Raw genomic sequence first — 19,074 nt, forward strand, 5'->3', positions numbered from 1 at the left:
TAAGGGGTGAGATGTGGAAAGATGTGCGCTTTCTGGAATTAACTTTATTGCTAAATATAAACTTCTCCTCTTTTCATCTTTCCTCTTACCCCTATTTGACGAATTAAGCCTAACCTATCGCATGCGTAAAAGCGCGGAAGATTTTAGAATCCACTAACAGACAATATGTCCAGATGTAAAATATTTTCAATATATCAGTCACCATTTAAATCTTGTAATTATATCAAACTATTATGCTGCATACTTTGAATGTCTGCACTTTTGAAAATAAATAGAAAAAGAAACTTCACAAGTAAAACTTATAAAATAAAAAGTAGAAAGCAAATAGGAAGAGAGTTTGATAGGAAAAAATTATCTAAAATAATTTGTATTATTTCTTATAGCTTAGTAATGACAATATGGAAGTCTCCTAATGACTAAAATTGACTGATGAGAATTTTCTCCAAAAGAAAGAAAAACTATTCATCAGCTTCAAAGAACTTTCTTTTTAAACTTATATTATTTTAAAATACTGAAGCAGCATTCTTTTAATGATATAATGAAAACCATTTGGCTTTAATGATGGTTTAATGCAAGTTATAAAATAGATTTGAAATTTACAATTCTTTCTTAGCTCTTAATCACTTTTTTTCAACGGAAAAAAAAGAAAGAACAGAGGAGATAAATACTGTATAGAGCAAAAAAGCTATCAAAATGTCTCGCTATCGAGACTAATACTTGAGAAAAGCAAATATTTCTTTTTCAAGAACCTGATAAAAAAAGAACTGATAAGTTATCAGAAACGCAAAATGTGAAGTTAATGCTACCCTTACAGAGCTTTATAAGAAAGTCTGATTTCTTTTACGAGCAGTGCCCTTTTTTGCTACATTAAATGCAATACGGAATTTATTTCCTTCTTTAATGCTATTTTAGTAGCCCTAATAAAGATAAGAAAAAGCCCTGATTTAATTCTTCTTTGAGTTCTCTTTTTCGATTATTTCACATCAAAGGAGTATTAGCTGCGACAGAATAATAAAAATACCAAAATGTTTTTGACAATCTATAAGTTGTTAAAATTCTTCTCTTTTAATACAGAAACTTTTCAGACGATATTAAAGAACTTTTAGCAAGCGATTGAAAACCATTCCTATTGTGAGGAAATACGTATGGAATTTATGTCTTGGTAATTTTTGCAAGATCCTATAAATAAACTCCAGGTTTTTTATCATTTTTTCTCAAAAATTAAACTAAGTTTTGATGTAGAAATAGGAGTTAATTTACACGAAAAAAAAGAATCAGATTTTATTGTTTTTGTAATTCGCATGTATCTCATCTTAGAGAATTGAGTCCTTTTATTCTTTCATATTACCGTTACATGCGACGTACCAATTTATTTTGCAGTCCATTAGGAATCTGGCAAGAGAAAAAAAAGATGTTACATTATTATACAGCTTAAGACAGCATGCATAATTGATATTAGAGAGCATGCGCGATTATGTAAGTCATCTAATTAGCGTCACGGACGCTGGTTAGATGATATAAAACATGTACACAGATGAGATAAGATATAAAATATGGAGTGAACGCTGACGGACTCCATAGTAAATCATGTAAATAAATGCTATATATATCTTTAATGTAAGGATGATTTTCCATATACATAAAGATTAATATTTATTTTTATGTTCTTTAATACATATAAAAATTATATACACATAACAGAAAAAATACCAGTAGAAATACAATACCAAAAATTAAAAGAAATAAAACCGAAAAAGAAACAAGTGTAAAGAAAAAAAGTACCTAAAACATATGATAAAAGCAGGAAAGATATAAAACAATGCGAAATTAATGTACCAAAAGCTGAAAATCAAGGAATGCTCTGAATATAAATCATAAAACGATAGTAAATGTTGAAATAAAATGAATAATAAAATGAGAAATATAGCGATCTGCGCTTTAATTGCTTATCAAGGCATGGAAATAATTTTCTGCAAGAAGAAAATGCTATAATTCAAAAAGAAAATATGGCATTTTCTGTTTGATAATTCTTTTTTGCAGTCTATATTAATTCCATATTCTGATAAGCAAATTGTGCATCAATCCTATGTTTCAACTCTGTTTTACATTGTATTTCCACTTTTACTATTGTTATGAATTTATTTATTTTACATGTATTTACATCTTTTAGCCTATCTTGATAAAATGTGAACGACAAGACAAATGGAGTAGCTCTATCATCTTTCCAAATACCCAAAATTCAAGTGAAATATCATTTAATTAAAAATAAAAAAATTTAGACGTTTTTAATCTTTACCTTCCGAAAATATTATTACACATATTGTTGCATTATATAAGATAATGTAATTATTATATCTTAAAAATTAATTTTAAGTAACACCAATTTCATTTCCGCGCAATATTTTCTAATTAATTTTTTAAAATTTAATTTGATACACAATTTATAATAATATTATCTTTGCTAAGATGAAATTTTAACTAGTTGCATCTTTCCTTCAATTCATTCAAACTCGTACTTTTGCCAATGTTAATATTAAGATTTTTAAAATATTATTCTCTTTCGACATTAATTCCTAAGTAGGATTTTGATTTTCACTTATATCGCGTAATATAAATACTATTTAATCTACACTTACAGTAATTTGTAGTAAAATGATTCTGTTAAGTTCATATATTTCAACTTTATCGCATCGCAAAATGAAATTTTAAATAAATATAATTCATGCGAATTATTTAACAATTAAGAAAACCAATATTTCGGATGAATAAGCTGGCCACCAAAAGCAGTGAATCACAGTGAATAATCTAATTAATAATGATTTAAAACGAATCAATTTCCGTATAAAAATGGGTAAATTATTATGTAATGTTAACGCAATAAATTGCATAAAAACTAGCTGAAGTTGTCTCCAGAAAACTTTCTCGCATACGCTAATAAACTTGCCAGACCAGACAACCCCTTACATGACATTGGCGTACAATAGTTGCGAAATATGAACTTTTGGCATGCATTTAACTTTTTTACTGAGTCTACTGTGTCATCCTTGGCGAATTATTTGGCGATTATTCCCTGATGTGAGTTGATAGCACCCAAAAATCGAATTCCCATTTCAGACATTTTCTCACTGACTGAAATAGACTGATATAAAACTACCCTTTTAGTCACAAAATTTCATGACTTAAATATATCGTGCCAAATTTGATATATTTAATTCATTGGGTTTTTGAATTATTTCGTGTACTTGTTTCTGAGAGTACAGATCGACATACAGTCAACCCTTAGATGGATTTGTCTCAAAATATGACATGTGCCTAAGCTATATATGTTAAATCTGTGCACCGAATTTTATTTATATAGTTCTCTTTGTTTTGTAACTATTATGTTAATTTATATTCGAACAACCGGACAACCCTGACTACCCCTGAACAAATTTTACTGAAAATTTCAAAGAAATCTACAATTTTAGTGTAGATTATATAGCCAAATTTCAGTTCTAGCTCAAAACGTTTTTGAATTATCTTTGTCACAGATATACTGGCGAACACTTTCCAAAAATGTGTTTTTCGAACTCATTGAGCCCTCAAACGTGGAGGTTCGTCAAAATTTCGCATTCGATTTTTTTTAACGATTGTTACATTTTCTCTATACTACGCATGTTTGAAAGTAAAAATTAATTTATCATTATTGCAAAAGATTTCGTTCAATAATTTTCATTCTGCGCTTAAAACTGAATAAAATTTTTATACAGATATTCAAATTGTAGTTAAGAAAGGCGATTCTTTATGAAATTCTTATGAATTTTGTATAAATTACTTTTACGCTTTATATAATTCATATAAACTTTTAAAATATTAAATGAGAATTTTAAGATTTATTTTTTTCTCTTTACCAAAAATACTGAAAATTAATATTTACTTATAATAAGTTAAATTCTATTATTAACATTTATCCTTAGTTTTAAATGATAACATTGTTGGAGGGAAATAGAACGGAAATCTAAATAATCAAAGCATCACAGTAATTTAATTTATAAATAAAAATGCTAAATCTAAATTCAGCAAAAAAAAAAAAAGCAGAAACTATGAAAAATTAATTATGAAATTTTAAATTTCAATTTAATTTGTTTTATACTTATCGTCTATTATTAATTTCAACAGCAAAAGAACATCACAAAATGTCACAATCTTTTACTTATAGTTGTACCGTACGAGCTGATAATAATATCTCTCAGCATTCAGTCAGGTTAGATTTCGTTGTTAACCAACAAAAGCTGCTGATAATGAAATGATTCTGGTAATTAACTTTAACTTCAATGATTCAGATAATTAATTAGCCGAAACTATAATATGCATTTCATTTCTATTTGCTGTAATTTCGCCTTATTTTAAAAGATTTTTCACGGATTAAGATTTTCAAAAGAGACTAATAGAATGTAATTATTTACAGATATTTTATAACGTTGTTCAAAACTCCCAACTTTATACAATATCGTTAAAATATCGTCAAAATACTTTAGATAATTTTATGGTTCTGCAGCATGTCTTGGAGCCGTGGTGGCGTGGTAGTAAGGTTTCGGCTTCGGAATCGATGACTTTCAGGTTGGATACCCGATTCCATCGTAAAATCGTCGTGTAAGAGGGTCAGGTGCCCGTTAAATCCGTTGGGACCAAATGTCCTTCCACTGGTGGGGCGCAGGAGGACGCTTGGACTCGACGTGGCAAGGGGGGATGAGAGCTAAAGTGTCGTCCTTGTCATCTGATAGCTCTTCAAAATTACGAAATCTGTCCCAAAATAGCCTGATGTTGCTTTAACAGGGAGCACTAATATAGCTTCAACATGGGTTCTGATTTCAAATGTAGTAAAGTAATATAATTTCGAGATCATGATGTCATTCACTTACTTTTTCATCCAATTTATCAACATTAAAGATAAAATAAATCTATTTTAGCCCAATATTACATTGCGATGCATCAAAAAACATTATTAAATTATTCTTTCATCCATCATAAATTAATGCAACATCCTATTCAAAGTTATAGTTTCAAGAAAAAAATATATCTGTAAATGAGATCGAGTGAATGTTTTTTTTTTTTTAATCCAAAAATAGGTCTCATGTGCAAATTTCTTTTACCGATGAATAAAACTAGTTGAAATCAGTGCGCAAATTGCATCAAAAAAAGTTAAACTGAAATATTTCGATTTCATGATAGAAATAATTAAAAAAAAAAGAATCGCTTTCTTTTAAACTCCAGTTTTTGATTAATTATGTTGGTTTTCATCTTTTTACGATGACAGAAATACCTCAAACAATCTGTAAATTTATAATTCAGCATGACTTCCTAGAAAATAATACATCTTTAAAAACGCGAAAGTTCCAAAAACTGTAATTTTATGTGACCGAACAGAACTATTTGCGGCGCCCTCTACCGAATTTGGCCAATTTCTACTTCCCGGGGCAGTAATGCGATGACCAGCGCTTATTGCGTAATCGACAAGCAATTTTCCACTTCACTTGATCAACTCGAATTCTCTACTTTTTTTGCCCTGCTTGTTCATCTTTCTATTTTTTTTATTTCATTCTTTTTTCTCTTCTTTACACCCTTGTTGAGGGCCCACAGACGCAATCTCTCGGCTAGTGAACTGCATTCTTGTAGGAGTTCTCTTTTGTTATCCATTGCGGACGAAAATAAAAGAAATTGAAAGAGTGTGAGTAAGTGAGAGAGAGTATTGATAATGCTCTCCTGCGCATGAAATAACCTTTCCTTGTTTCACACGAGGTTGTACAGCTTTAAATACCAGTGGCTATTGCCATGAGTGTTGCTATAAACTTGTTGGCAGAGCCTTCGAGCAGTTTTCTTCGCTTTATTTTATAATAAATGTATTTTTTTATTTAGTGTCACATTAGATATGTAGAGTGATCATTAGATTAGATTAGAACAAACAAAGACAAACAAGATTAGCCAAAGAATTAGATTAATGGTAATATTAAATACGTAGAGTGGTAATTAATTAGGCACCTCCCGTGGTACTGATTTCAAGAAATAAAGTCGAATGTACTTATATTATCTTCGTTCTTACTTTCTCGCACACGTAGTAGAGAGAAAGTATATTAATCGTCAAAAAATTCGAGCTCGGGATTTTGATGAGTCTCCACATTTTAGACCTACCTGATTTCGAATAAGACGTTTTTGAAAAATATTCGTCTGCCTATCTGAAACAAAAATAATCCACAGATGCTTTGAGGTAGGCAGTTGGAATTTGGTATGCAGTCTTTACAACAAATTTGCAAATTTCTGTCACATTTTGAGTAAAATCTGCTCTATGAAAGTCCGTTTATCCGTAGTTGGAATATAATTTAACATGATAATTGCAAAATGAAGAGAGCTAGATCGATCAAATTCTGTAAGTAGATTTAACATCTATAGAGTAGACATCTGTCAAATTTTGCGCCAAATCCAGTTACGGTTTGAATGTCTGCTGGTCTGATGTACTTTCAGATACATGTAAACGCGATAATTCAAAAAATGCAATGATTTGAGTTTATCAAATGTTGTATTTAAATTTGTGACCACATGTGCAGTTTTGTGTTAAATTTTTGTTTTAATCGATTGAGGAAAATGTGCGTAAAACACAAATTCGATTTTTAGACAATAGACGCATTCCAGGATTAATCGCCAGATAGCTCGCCCAAAGATGACACGATAAATTCAAAAAAAATTGCTGAATTCCCGGCAAAAGTTAATATTTCATAGCTATTGTGTACACTATTATCATATAAGGCTTTCTCTGGCATAACAATTTATTACAGAGTTGGCGAGAAAATTTTGGGGAGACCTCTTCCACTGGTTATTCTTAATGATATTTGACTTGCACATTCTTGTACACAAATTATGCTTATTTTTTGTTAGAAATACTTATAATTAAGCTATGAAATATCTTGCTTTTATTTCCGCATTTCTATTATCTCTCGTACTTTACGATGTGAAGCATCGTGTCTCATCATTTGACATTTAAACATGCAGCTATTTAATCGGAATCGGATTTGATTTTGGTCTAATCTGATAACCGAAGATGATATGTAAATATAATAGTTGAGCAGTTATCTATGTATCAGAACATACTATGTGTAATCAGTCTTAATATCAGTACTCGTCCTGGCATTAATCTTAGTAGCAGCTGATCAAACTCGTAATAGTCGCCATTGTCAGCAGCGGTAGTATTGAATTGTATGGTAATATGATGTAACATATGTTCGTCTTCTGAAAGAAAGTCTACAAATTTCTTTGGTCCGTTATCTTTTCTTCAAGAATCCACTATAAACTAATACGCTTGATGCTTGGCCATACTATTAAACAACAATTGTTTTGGATATAGCAGCCAAAATTTGATTTATTTATGTCACATGATTTATTTTATACAATGTTCCCAAAGAACTAATTTATTTTAATGTTTTTACTGTAGGAGAGATCGTGATGTGAGGGGAATAAGTTGTAATACAGTGTTGAGTTATCAAACTTTTCGCTAAATATTATTCTTATAACAGGCGCTATTGCAATAAAACAATTAATGCTGAACCAAAATGGTTTGCGAGAAATTATAAATATGTGATCTTTTTTGGCTAGTTAACTAGAAAAAAATATAATTTACTTTGATTTAAAATAAGTAAGTCGATCTTTGCAAGAATATTTTTTATTATTTATTTGACCTAGGTATTAATTAAAAAAATGTTTTCATTTTTTTTTCTAATAGCAGTATTTTTTTTATTAATCAACAAAAAAGTCCAGAATTATACAATAGACAACTTGCGAGATTTATCTTGATTTGTGTTTGTTTCATAAAGTTCAACTTTCTGCTTTAAATAATAACATTACCTTCGAAGGTCAGGTTTAAACCGATGAATTGAAAAAAATATGATGGCATAATTAATAAGAAATTAAAACAGGAATAAATGGAAAAGGAAAAAGAAACGCTTAAAAAATGAAATTCCGAAAGAGAAATTAAAGTTAGAAAAGGGTTAAGAAGAGGAATTTGAAGTAATATATAGATACATGAAAAGAAAAATGATTATCCTATAGTTTGTAAATATGGGTGCAGCAGTTCTAACGATATATTATATAATAGCATATTAGTTTCATCAGTTTGAGCTTGAGTGGAATTCTTCATTATTCTCTGTTCAAAAGTGATTTGCTTAAACGCATGAGAGCCTGATACAACAATAAATGAATGTTTACAAAAAACTGATGATAATAGTAAGATATTCTAAGATTATTCTAAATCACTAAGTGTTTTTGCTGCTTCATTTTCGCGTCTCTATAAGCCAGTTTGGAATTAGAAATTCTTTACGAAATTACAAATATTTATAAAACTTTTATTGTTACTAGAACTAGAAAATCCTACCTATCTCATCAAATCTAGTGACGGATTCTATCAATATATGATAATTTTAATTTATACGTTCTAAAAATAATTAGTTTCTGATTGGACGAACTCTGAATTCACAAAAGGAGAATTAAGACGTTCAGCACCAGTGTTTTATATTTTCTTCCCAATATTATATATATGTTATAATCCCAATATTACGTGTGTGTGTTAGCGCTCAACAGGTCAGACATTTCAGCTATAGCTACCAAATTTCATACATGTATAATTTAGAGGGTGGAAATATGCTCCTCTGAGCGATTTTTTAAAATTTTAATTAGAAATTCAATTAACTAAAAATTAAGCTGAATTTGATCGTTTTTCTGCAATAACTTAGCGAAATATTATCTTCCATATTTTTCATATATTTAAAATTGTGAAAAAAAATAATCGTGATACCAATTTAATAGTCACACGCATATTTACTGAATTTTAACAATTTTTTGAAAATATTTTTTGTGTGATTTCCAACAATACATTACGTTGTTGCTCTGAAGTTCAAATCATTTTCATTCTTTCATCAGCTTTCAAATCGGGTTATTTCTTTCGTTGTTGAAAGCTAAAGAACAATGCTTCTGTATAATATATGTGTACTTTACGAAACGTATGAAAAACAAAGTAATAAGTATTGAAGTTATCATAGTTAATTATAATTATTATTTATTTTTATTATTCATAATTTATTCTTTGAATGGCAACATTGTATTATTTTTTACTGTATGGCAGCATTGTTGGAATTCTAAAAAATGATGTGTTCTTTTCTTTTAATACAAAAAGAAAATGTCGTTAGTAAAAGGTTAAAAATCACGAGATTATATTGTGGTTAATTTGATTTATTTAATCTAGCTCTAAACAACGACTTAGTTTATAGGCTGATAGTATCATCAAGTATTTATTAAGCATTACGTAACAGTTACAATAGCTGAAGTTTATAAGATATATAAATTGGATAATTTTATTTTTAATAACGCCATGATGGCTTGAGAATGCTCTCCGTTAAAAAGTTTCATATCTATAATGAGTAAAAAATATATAAGAAAATTAAAGTATCACATATCTTTATTGTCAGGCAATTCCACTGTGTCTAAGTGAAGTTATATCTAAGTGATTTGACTGAAATTAACGATAACCAACTTCTCCAGGGAGCCAGCTAGTCTCAAAATTCAAATAATATTGAATAGATTTTTATTTAACGCTTATTTTTAATATATATTTTGAATTTCCTCTGACTTGCAACTAAAATTTAATTTCTCAAGTAAGCGATGACTTCAGGCGTTCATTTTTAAAGACTGCTTACTTTTCCTGTTATATAATCAGATGTACAAAAATATATTATCGTGTTTATTACAAGAAAATTGCTTTCTTAATAAGCTAAATTGAATTTTTTTCTGAAGCAAAGAAATATTTAATTCTCTTAGATATTTCCGAAACTATAGAAAATATTCTGAAGTATATAAGAGATTCCAATATTGAAGGATTAAGTCTTCTGTACTTATATATATACAGTGGCTCAAAAAATTGAGAGTACACCTTACTTTTACTTGATAAATGCGAATTTCAATATAAATAACACATTACCGGGAAGTGCAAACATGTTTTTATTTTTACACATAACAAATGGTTTAATTTAGAGTAAAAATAAAGAAAAATCAACAAAAAACTTCTAAATTGAAAAGTTTCAGAAGTATTTTAAATAAACCTACGCAGAAGTTTGCCTCAAAAAATTGAGAATACACCAATGAAATTTTTGCAATACCACGTATAGAAACAAAGTGTCACGATTAAATTGCATGTTTTTAGGCTCTCATAATGGCCTCTAAACGTCATGGTACGATTCGACCAATTTTTGGTGGTATCTGAAGATATTTTACCCCATTCTTCTTGTACCACTTGTTTTAAATGGGTTTTGTTTTTAATTTTGTATTTTTGAACCACTTTTTCGAGTATGGCCCACGAATATTCAATGGCATTGATGTCGGGGTACTGTGTTGGTGTGTGTAACTGCTATTTACAATGAAAAAGACACCATATTTTGAAATTACATGTATTCTGTTTGGGGTCATTGTCCTACTCGAAAATGAAATTTTCATCTAAACCCAAATTTTTAGCACTTTCCTTCAGATTGCTGAGAAGTATATCCAAGTAAACCATATCCTTTATAATGCCATCTATAAAAATTAAATTTTCTACCCCGAATGAATCCATGTAACCTCAAATCATGATGGAGTCACCATCATGTTTAACTGTAGGACGTAAATTTTTTGGATCCAAAGCAGTATGAGGTTTTCTCCATATAGTACGATGGCTGTCACTGCCAAAAATGTTGAGTTTTCTTTTATTACTAAGTATAGCTTTCTTCCAAAGGTTATTAGTCTTCAATTGATGAGTTTTTGCAAACTTTAAATGCTTTTTCTGAATTTGAGAGCTGATGAACGGTTTCTTTCTAAGAATGCGACTTTTATATCAAGCTTGTATAATGGCATTTTACACAGTTTCAGCACTTACACTTCTGCCTATGATTTGAAAAGTTTCTGCAACAAGTTGGATGAACCATATGGTAGCAGCAATCTAAAGGAAAGTGTTAAAAATTTGGGTTTAGATGGATATTCTATTTTCCACCAGGACAACGACCCCAAACTGAATGCACGTAACTTCAAAATATGGTGTCTTTTTCATTGTAAACAGCAGTTACACACACCAACACAGTACCCCGACATCAATGCCATTGAATATTCGTGGGCCACACTCAAAAAAGTGGTTCAAAAATACAAAATTAGAAACAAAACCCATTTAAAACAAGTGGTGCAAGAAGAATGGGGTAAACTATCTTCAGATGCCAGCAAAAATTGGTCGAATTGGAACCATGACGTTTAGAGGCCATTATGAGAGAGAAAAGACATGCAATTTAACAGTGACACTTTGTTCCTATGCGTGATATTGCAAAAATTTTATTGCTGTATTCTTAATTTTTTGAGACAAAATTCTGCGTATGTTTATTTAAAATGCTTCTGAAACTTTTCAATTTAAAGATTTTTCGTTGATTTTTCTTTATTTTTACTTTAAATTAAACCATTTGTTATGTGTAAAAATAAAAATATGTTTGCACTTCCCGGTAATGTGTTATTTATATTGAAATTCGCATTTATCAAGTAAAAGTAAGGTGTACTCTCAATTTTTTGAGCCACTGTATATAAAGTACTTGTATATATAAAAGTGATTAGTTTCAGTAAAATCTTTTGTATCAAATGAAGTTTAATCACTTCCGTTTCAAATTAAAGTTTAAATTTTAGAAGACATGATAGAAAATTAGGGAAAAGAGCATAGTACAATGAACAGAATGGTGTAGGGGTTCGAAAATAGAATAAGTTATAATAATATAAAGATTTGAAGTTTAAAATATTTTGATGGGGAAGCCATTAAGACTGAGTTACATAAAATATGCAATTTAAACTTTTAGCAATTCTTTATCCTGGCAAACAAGCAGGTCACCAAAAGCAGTTAGTGAAATAATATACTACAGTAACCTAATCAATTACACTTGACAAAGTATTAATTTTACGTAGTATTATTATATCATTTAAAGAATTTATGATTTTTAATTTACTTGCTTTTCTGGTATCGGCTTACTCTATTAGCACAAAATGCCGAATAACATTATTCGATATATACGCGACATCGGCCGGTATTCAGAACATGGAACAACATCATGAAAATGTCTAACAGTATCTTGTAGTAATAGGGCAGGCAGCTGCCTTGCCTGCAAGGTTAGAAATGCCAATGATCGTTTGCCTAGCTGCTAAAACTCTAAAATTGGATCCACACCACTGGCTTCAAAAGCAATCGAAGACAAAGTTAAAAGGCAGGGAGAATCTGCAATATCTGAGCCAATTTAACATGATTAAACCTTCAAAATTAATTTCCCATTGGTTCATTCCAACAAACTTATTTGTAATGCAATGAGTTATGATGTCATTGTCCTATTGATTGCCCGTGATTCAGGTTAGAATTTTAAAAATATTACTAAAACAACACAATACTCACATTTATAATTTCAATTTTATTAATTCATCTCTGCATATATTTATAAAATAATGGCGTTGCTTTATTAATAACTTTCCTGGAAAGTAAAAATTATTATGATTTTTTTAATGCATTCTCAAGGTAGCGTGACTTTTCATTCATCTTTGTTTACAATGACGTAAACTGGAACCGCTGCGTTCCGAAACTAGCGTTTTCTCAACTCAATAAAAAAAACTTTTTAGAGATAATTTTCATCTGTTGTAAGAAAGTGCTGGATAGTTGATTGTGTAAATACTTATTATATTCAAAAATGGCATTAAAAAACTATTTGGGAAATAATTAAAGTAAGTATAAATTCTACGTTCGGCATTTGCAATTCCTTATTTGAGCATGTCACGTCAAATTTAATGGTCATTATAAATGTTTTCATGCAAGCTGTCTTACAATGATTCAGATATCTTGCTCAAGAGTCATCTGTTATATGCATAAATACGCTGAGTTAAGCTGTCGCTTTCTGATTTGTTTCTGTTAGTGAATTTTTGAAAGTTGAAATGAATTTTTTCGGCTATCTGCTGTTGTTAAAAAAGGAGTTCATTTAATAAATAAATTCTTTGCATAACAAAATGTGTGGGTTTTCACGTGATCTTTTATTAATAAACACCAGGAGCTTAATTTAAAGGTGTGGTTCTTCGTATATTTTATTAATCTTTTATATAAATTTTATTATTTTTAATACTTTTATTATTATTTATTAAAATGAGACATGTTGAATTGATTTAAAGAGCAAGCAAATACGATCTTTCAAATTGGAAATTATTCCATTCATCACTATTTTAAAAAATCATTAGTTGAATGTATAGAATTATATTTTTTATTATTTAATTAGTTCAAGCTTACAAATTAAATTATGTACATTATGTGACTTTAACTGAAGCTATTTTATAAAATATACTTCTAATACTGTCTTGGTTTATGTCTTGACTTCTAGTACTGTCTTATCTTTTTCTAAAGCTCTTACATTAATCTTTTAATCAAAACATCTGTGATGAATATGTATAGCTATTAAATGGAAAACGAGATACCTGTAGGTTGTTACAGTTTTAAAATCAGTATCAAATAAAATGAGAAGGAACTACTGAATTTTGTTATTTAGTGCTTATTTTGTTATTTTGTTTTTATAGAATTGTTATTAAATATATTTTTTATACAAGTTAAATTTTGGCTATTTTGAATAATTTTATGCTTATTTACTATTATATTATTTGTGAGGAAAGGTCAGCTTATTGATAATAAAATTTTCTGTTGTTGAATCAATTATTTATTTTTATTCTTTGATGAAAAATAAAATAGACCAGAACTTTTCATTGTTTTGTTAATTCTATTAAAACAGCATTAAATATATATGCTTTTTTGCCTTGTTAACGAGTAAAATTTTCATATTACATATGAATGTAATGTATAGTTTTGAAATTTTTATTTTGCAATTTCAATATTTTCATATTTAGATTCAGTCAGTAATTCCTTTTATTTCTTTTATAGGCTTTATCTGGTATTTTAAAGAAGCAAGATGACTAGCTCAGTCAGTACTTTAGAAAGAATAAAGCGATCCAGTGAGGAAAAATCAAACTGTTTACTATCTTCCAATAGAAGCCCAGAAAATACAGAAAGGTAATTAAATTATTTGGAAAAATTTTATTTTTTATTTTTCACATATATTTTACCTATTTCCATATGTTAGAGTTAACGAAATAAGCTATAAATTGATTTTCAAAATTACTGCTGGATTATATTAATCATTTTTACATGCAACATGTTATATTAATTTCAAAAATATTTAAAAATCTAAATCTCTTTATTTCTATAATTTCTCAAACCCCATGTACTTATTTTATTTTATTTGAGCTTCTTAGGATGTATCTTTTTTTCTGTTATGTGCTGTATAGATCTTCATACTTCAAATTTACAGACACTCTTTTAATTGTTACTCTCTTTATTAGTTCTATTGGGGATAATGACTCTTGGGATTCTGTATACAAGCCAACCACAGTGGCTTTCAGATATGAAAGCCAACCTGGTATTAAAAGATATGTTCATTCACTCAAGCATTTATTGCCTGTTCGTGTCCGGACTGGGTAAGTAATTTATACTTCTTGGGTGATTAATGAGAATTAAAGTAATTGTGTTATAATTTCTGTAGTCTGCAGATCTTAATATCTATTATATAATCAATTTCTACTGTTACAAAAATGCAGTCCATTGTTTCGTGTGATTTCTAAAGGCATAATAGGAAATCTATTATACCACGAATTTAAAAACCACACTTTTATGCATTCTGTTACATCTATTTATTTTTAATTTGTCGTATAATTTTTCCTATAATGTATGGATTATAATTATTTATTATACTATTTTGAAGCTTTATACTGTTTCAAATACATCAGAATTATGTGCATTCCTCAAACTGCTTTTGTATGTATATAAAATAACTTCATTTTTATTCTGTGCAATCATTATTTTTAATCTGTGCATTGTAGATATACCAAATGAAATATATCTATGAATTATAGGTTCAAGCAGATGAAAATGCTCCTTTTACTCCTTTTTTTAAGATAAAAATTATATCTGATTTACCAATGTGAATATTTTGGGTAATTGTTGCTTTTGCATTAAGAACTAGAAAATTAAAACCTCACAAATTTTAATGTATTTTATAAGTCTTATAATATAATTATAGGCTAATGTGTTTTTAAAAATTGTTACTTATTCATCACATATCTTTCTTATGGAATAAAAAAGGAATATATTATTGTTTTGCAAAATCCGGCTGTTGCATAAATTACATCATAATCTGAGTTTTAATCCTTTAATGCATAATTTAAGTTTAGATTTCTGTAAATATTTTTTGAATTGCGTTAATGTTAAGACTAAGATAACTGTGAGGTAAGATAAAAAAAATTTTAGGGGCTGGGGGATGGTCCATTTTTTAAGAAAAATTATTTTTGAAAAATCTGCAAAATATGATTTTAAAAAATTATATGTTATATATAAACATATTTTTGAAATAAGTATTTTATTTCTTGATTTCTTTTTTTCTTTCATTACTTCAAAAATAAGTTTTTTAAACACCTATGATTTAATTTAAAAATTAATGATCCTGTCTATCAGATTGAAACTCTGAGGTATAAGTCTCTTTTCACAACTAGCATCAATAATAAAGTATTCTTATTACATATATTGCTATTAGATTTCATATATTATAAATACTGTATTAAAATAATTGTTTTATGTTAACTACATGCTATTTTTGGACTATTGAATTAATATGCATAGATAAACCAATTTCTATATGTTCCAAATAATAAAATAACAGTTCTTAACATATGTTGAATGCTATTATTAAAAATTCTTTCTCTATCTTTTTTTTTTTTTTTTTACTTATAAATTTATTGATATATCAGTCCAGGAACATACATGCCAGTTGATATGACAGGATGTTGTGCCTTCACTTTTTTTTCATGGATAACGCCTTTGATATGGAGAACTTTTCGAAGAGGATTAACACAGTCTGATCTTTATCATTGTTCACCATCTGACAGCTGCCATATTAATGGTGCAAGGTAAGATTTGAATATTTTATACTATTTATTTATTATTTTATTTGTATTTAAGGTATTCAGAATATCTCATTAAACATTAATAATCATTGAAAAGAAATAGAAGCGTTTAAATTGTGTTTAAGTGAAAATACAATATCAGAATGAGTTATTTTGATTTTACTATTTCATACTTCTACAAATACAGGAAATTTTAAATACCTGTTGTCCTTGATTAGCAAAATATTATTGAAAGCCAAGTTTTATTTTTTTTTGTTATAATATTTTTCACCCAAAATAAATTATAATAATGAAAGCATGAAAATGCAAGTAAATATTGCGATACACAAATTATATTTAGTTCTTTTATATTTGTTTCTTCATGCTGTTGCTTACTGAAACAAAAGTAAATTTAAGTTAAATGAAGTGGAGTTCAGTTAAATGAAGTTCTGTTTTTAAATGAATAAAGCTTTGGCTGGATATCTTAGGTATAAGAATATGGAATATCTTGACTTTCATTATTTTTTAATATTTTCCAAAATTTTCCCAATATATCGATACTTATTAAGATTTGGTGTACAATTGTTGATTTTATATTACTTAGTAAGATATTCTAATTTTAATAATACATTTTTCAATAAAATAATACTTTTTCATTTTGATATTTCTCGTAGATGTTTGATTATATTCACATTGTACTGTTCTACTACCTTTGGGATCATAACACATAATTAAGAAATTATACTTTGTGAAGTAACTGTTAAGCTATTTGTATCTATATTGGTAGCTATTGCATGGCAGCAAAGTGTTATAAGTATTCATTTAAGTGATTTATTATTCTAAAAAATATATGTCTGTTTTTGAAATAAAGCTATGCTTTGTTTGCATGTGCATTTTGCTTATTTGTTCCATTTAAAATGGAACGAAAAAAAATAAATTTGGTTTTTGAAGTTAATAAATAGAAGCAAGCAGTGTGAACAAATAGTCATTTTCAATTTTTTAATATTTTAATGAAGGTCAGTTCATGTTCCTCAGTTTCATCATATCCATGAAAATGAAATGAAACTAGTCCACAATGGATATTATTATTCTAAACAAATAAAAACGTGTCAAAGATATGTAAATTATTTTGATAAATTTTTTAAGAATAAATCCTTTTTAATCATATCAATTATGAATTCATTTTGATATAAACTAACTAATAGTTGATGTTTATTTTTAGATTCTCCACTATCTGGTCCAGAGAAACTAAAAAATATGGCCTTCAAAAAACTTCTCTCTCCCATGCATTGTTTCTTTTCATGAGGACTCGTTACATTCTTTCTTGTTTGATGTATATTTTATGTGTATTTTTTGGATTCATTGGACCTGTGAGTATTATTTAATATTTATCTTACTTATTATAATTGTATCATATTGTTGATGCAAATGAATATGTAGTATCCACTTTTTGTATGTTCTATTTTGATTAAAGATCTCTATGACAAAGATTTATTTTGATTAAATATTTATCAAATGAATGAGAGGATTTTTCTTGATAATGAGAGAATATGCTTTGTTTGCTATACAAACAAAGTTATTCATTAAAAAAAAAGTTCTTGAAATTTTAAAATTGATGGAAGATGAGTATGCTGCTTACATCTCCAGTATAATAATTTTCTTTTTAAAATAATAAAAAAATTATTTTTATTATTTAAATATATCTTTTTACTGAAATTATATTAACTCCATGAATAAGGAGATGCAGTTAAATGATGGTATAAAGCATTTCATTAAAGATGATGATATTTAAAATAGTACTGTAAATTCTGTCTTTACCTAACTATATCCTACTTGGATTTTGAATTTTCATTGATATGAACTGTTTTTATTAATGTTTATTTTTGGGAAATTAACATATAAAAAAAGCAGCTAAATGTTATTAATACCAAACTATGGACATTCTTTTAGTGTATTGGCTAAGTTTATTGTGATTTATCTTGAAAATTCAAGATAATGTCCTATCTACCAATGTTTAACTTTTATATCCAACTTTTTAGGTCATCTTCATGAGACTTTTGCTTGTGTACATACAAACTCCAAATGCAGAAGAGTATTATGGTTTTACATGGATGATTGGGCTTTTGTTTTGTGAAGCTCTCCGCATAGTGTGCCTTTCTCTTATGTGGGCTATCAATATAAGGACAGCAATTAGAGCTTCATCTGCTGTTTCAGCACTTTTGTACAAAAAAATAACTTCCTTAAGGTCTGTTTCAAATGCGTCCACTGGTGAGGTAAGTTCTCTGATAATGAGAATAAAAACCTTTGTTTTGTGGAAGTTTTTTTTTTTTTTTTTTTTTCCATTATAACTTATTTATATTTTAATACTTTTCTTTGTAGCTTGTGAACTTGTTTTCTAATGATTGTAGGAAAGTTTTTACAATGGTATATAACTTTCCTTTGATCATTGGAGGGCCTCTTGTTGTTGTTGGAGCTATAATTTTTACTTGGTGGTTGCTGGGTCCCTTTTGTCTTATTGGCGTAGGCGTGTTTGTAATTTCTTATACCTTCCAGGTATTTTTTTATTCTTACTAAATTAGTATTTTTTCACTTTTCTTTTGTAATCAAATGAAAAGTAAAAATTACACAAATTATATTTTTATTTTACAGTTTGTCATATCTTTCATTTCTGCTCATTATCAGAAAAAAACCATCAAAGCTACTGATGAACGAGTAAGTTTTGAAAAATTTCTGTTAATTGTATTCTTTTAGCAGCTGGATGCTAGATATGTACTCTTGTGCTATTGCATGAATAAACTGATATTAATTTGAAGTTAATTAGGTAACAATTATATATTGTGGCAGTTTTAGCATTCATGTTTATTTAAAATATTTTGTTTGAATATTTATTTATTTATTTAGGTATCAATGATGTCAGAGTTTTTATCCAATGTGAAACTGATTAAATTGTATGCTTGGGAGAAACATCTGATTGAGGGAATTAGAGGTAAGTTGAAAATTCTTTTGTCAGACAGTCTGCATCTTAATAATTAATTATAATAG

At 28.2% G+C, this 19,074-nt stretch overlaps 1 protein-coding gene across 2 annotated transcripts in view; it reads left to right on the forward strand.

The window, feature by feature from the left end:
- The first annotated feature begins 12,651 nt into the window (after nucleotides 1–12,651).
- The window catches only part of LOC129965996 (ATP-binding cassette sub-family C member 5-like), a 30,951-nt gene continuing 24,528 nt past the window's right edge, over nucleotides 12,652–19,074 (forward strand). The window contains exons 1-9 of one of the 2 annotated variants that reach the window (XM_056080328.1): nucleotides 12,652–12,783; nucleotides 13,979–14,107; nucleotides 14,437–14,571; nucleotides 15,898–16,056; nucleotides 17,255–17,402; nucleotides 18,072–18,305; nucleotides 18,412–18,585; nucleotides 18,682–18,744; nucleotides 18,934–19,018. In XM_056080328.1, the coding sequence (XP_055936303.1) occupies nucleotides 14,007–14,107; nucleotides 14,437–14,571; nucleotides 15,898–16,056; nucleotides 17,255–17,402; nucleotides 18,072–18,305; nucleotides 18,412–18,585; nucleotides 18,682–18,744; nucleotides 18,934–19,018 (1,099 nt within the window). In that variant the 5' untranslated portion in view covers nucleotides 12,652–12,783; nucleotides 13,979–14,006. Of the gene's footprint in view, nucleotides 12,784–12,985; nucleotides 13,119–13,978; nucleotides 14,108–14,436; nucleotides 14,572–15,897; nucleotides 16,057–17,254; nucleotides 17,403–18,071; nucleotides 18,306–18,411; nucleotides 18,586–18,681; nucleotides 18,745–18,933; nucleotides 19,019–19,074 lie in introns of those variants that run through there. The other variant, XM_056080335.1, reaches the window with a different exon arrangement.

This window comes from Argiope bruennichi, chromosome 1 (assembly GCF_947563725.1).
Source record: "Argiope bruennichi chromosome 1, qqArgBrue1.1, whole genome shotgun sequence".
Lineage (NCBI taxonomy): Eukaryota > Metazoa > Arthropoda > Arachnida > Araneae > Araneidae > Argiope > Argiope bruennichi.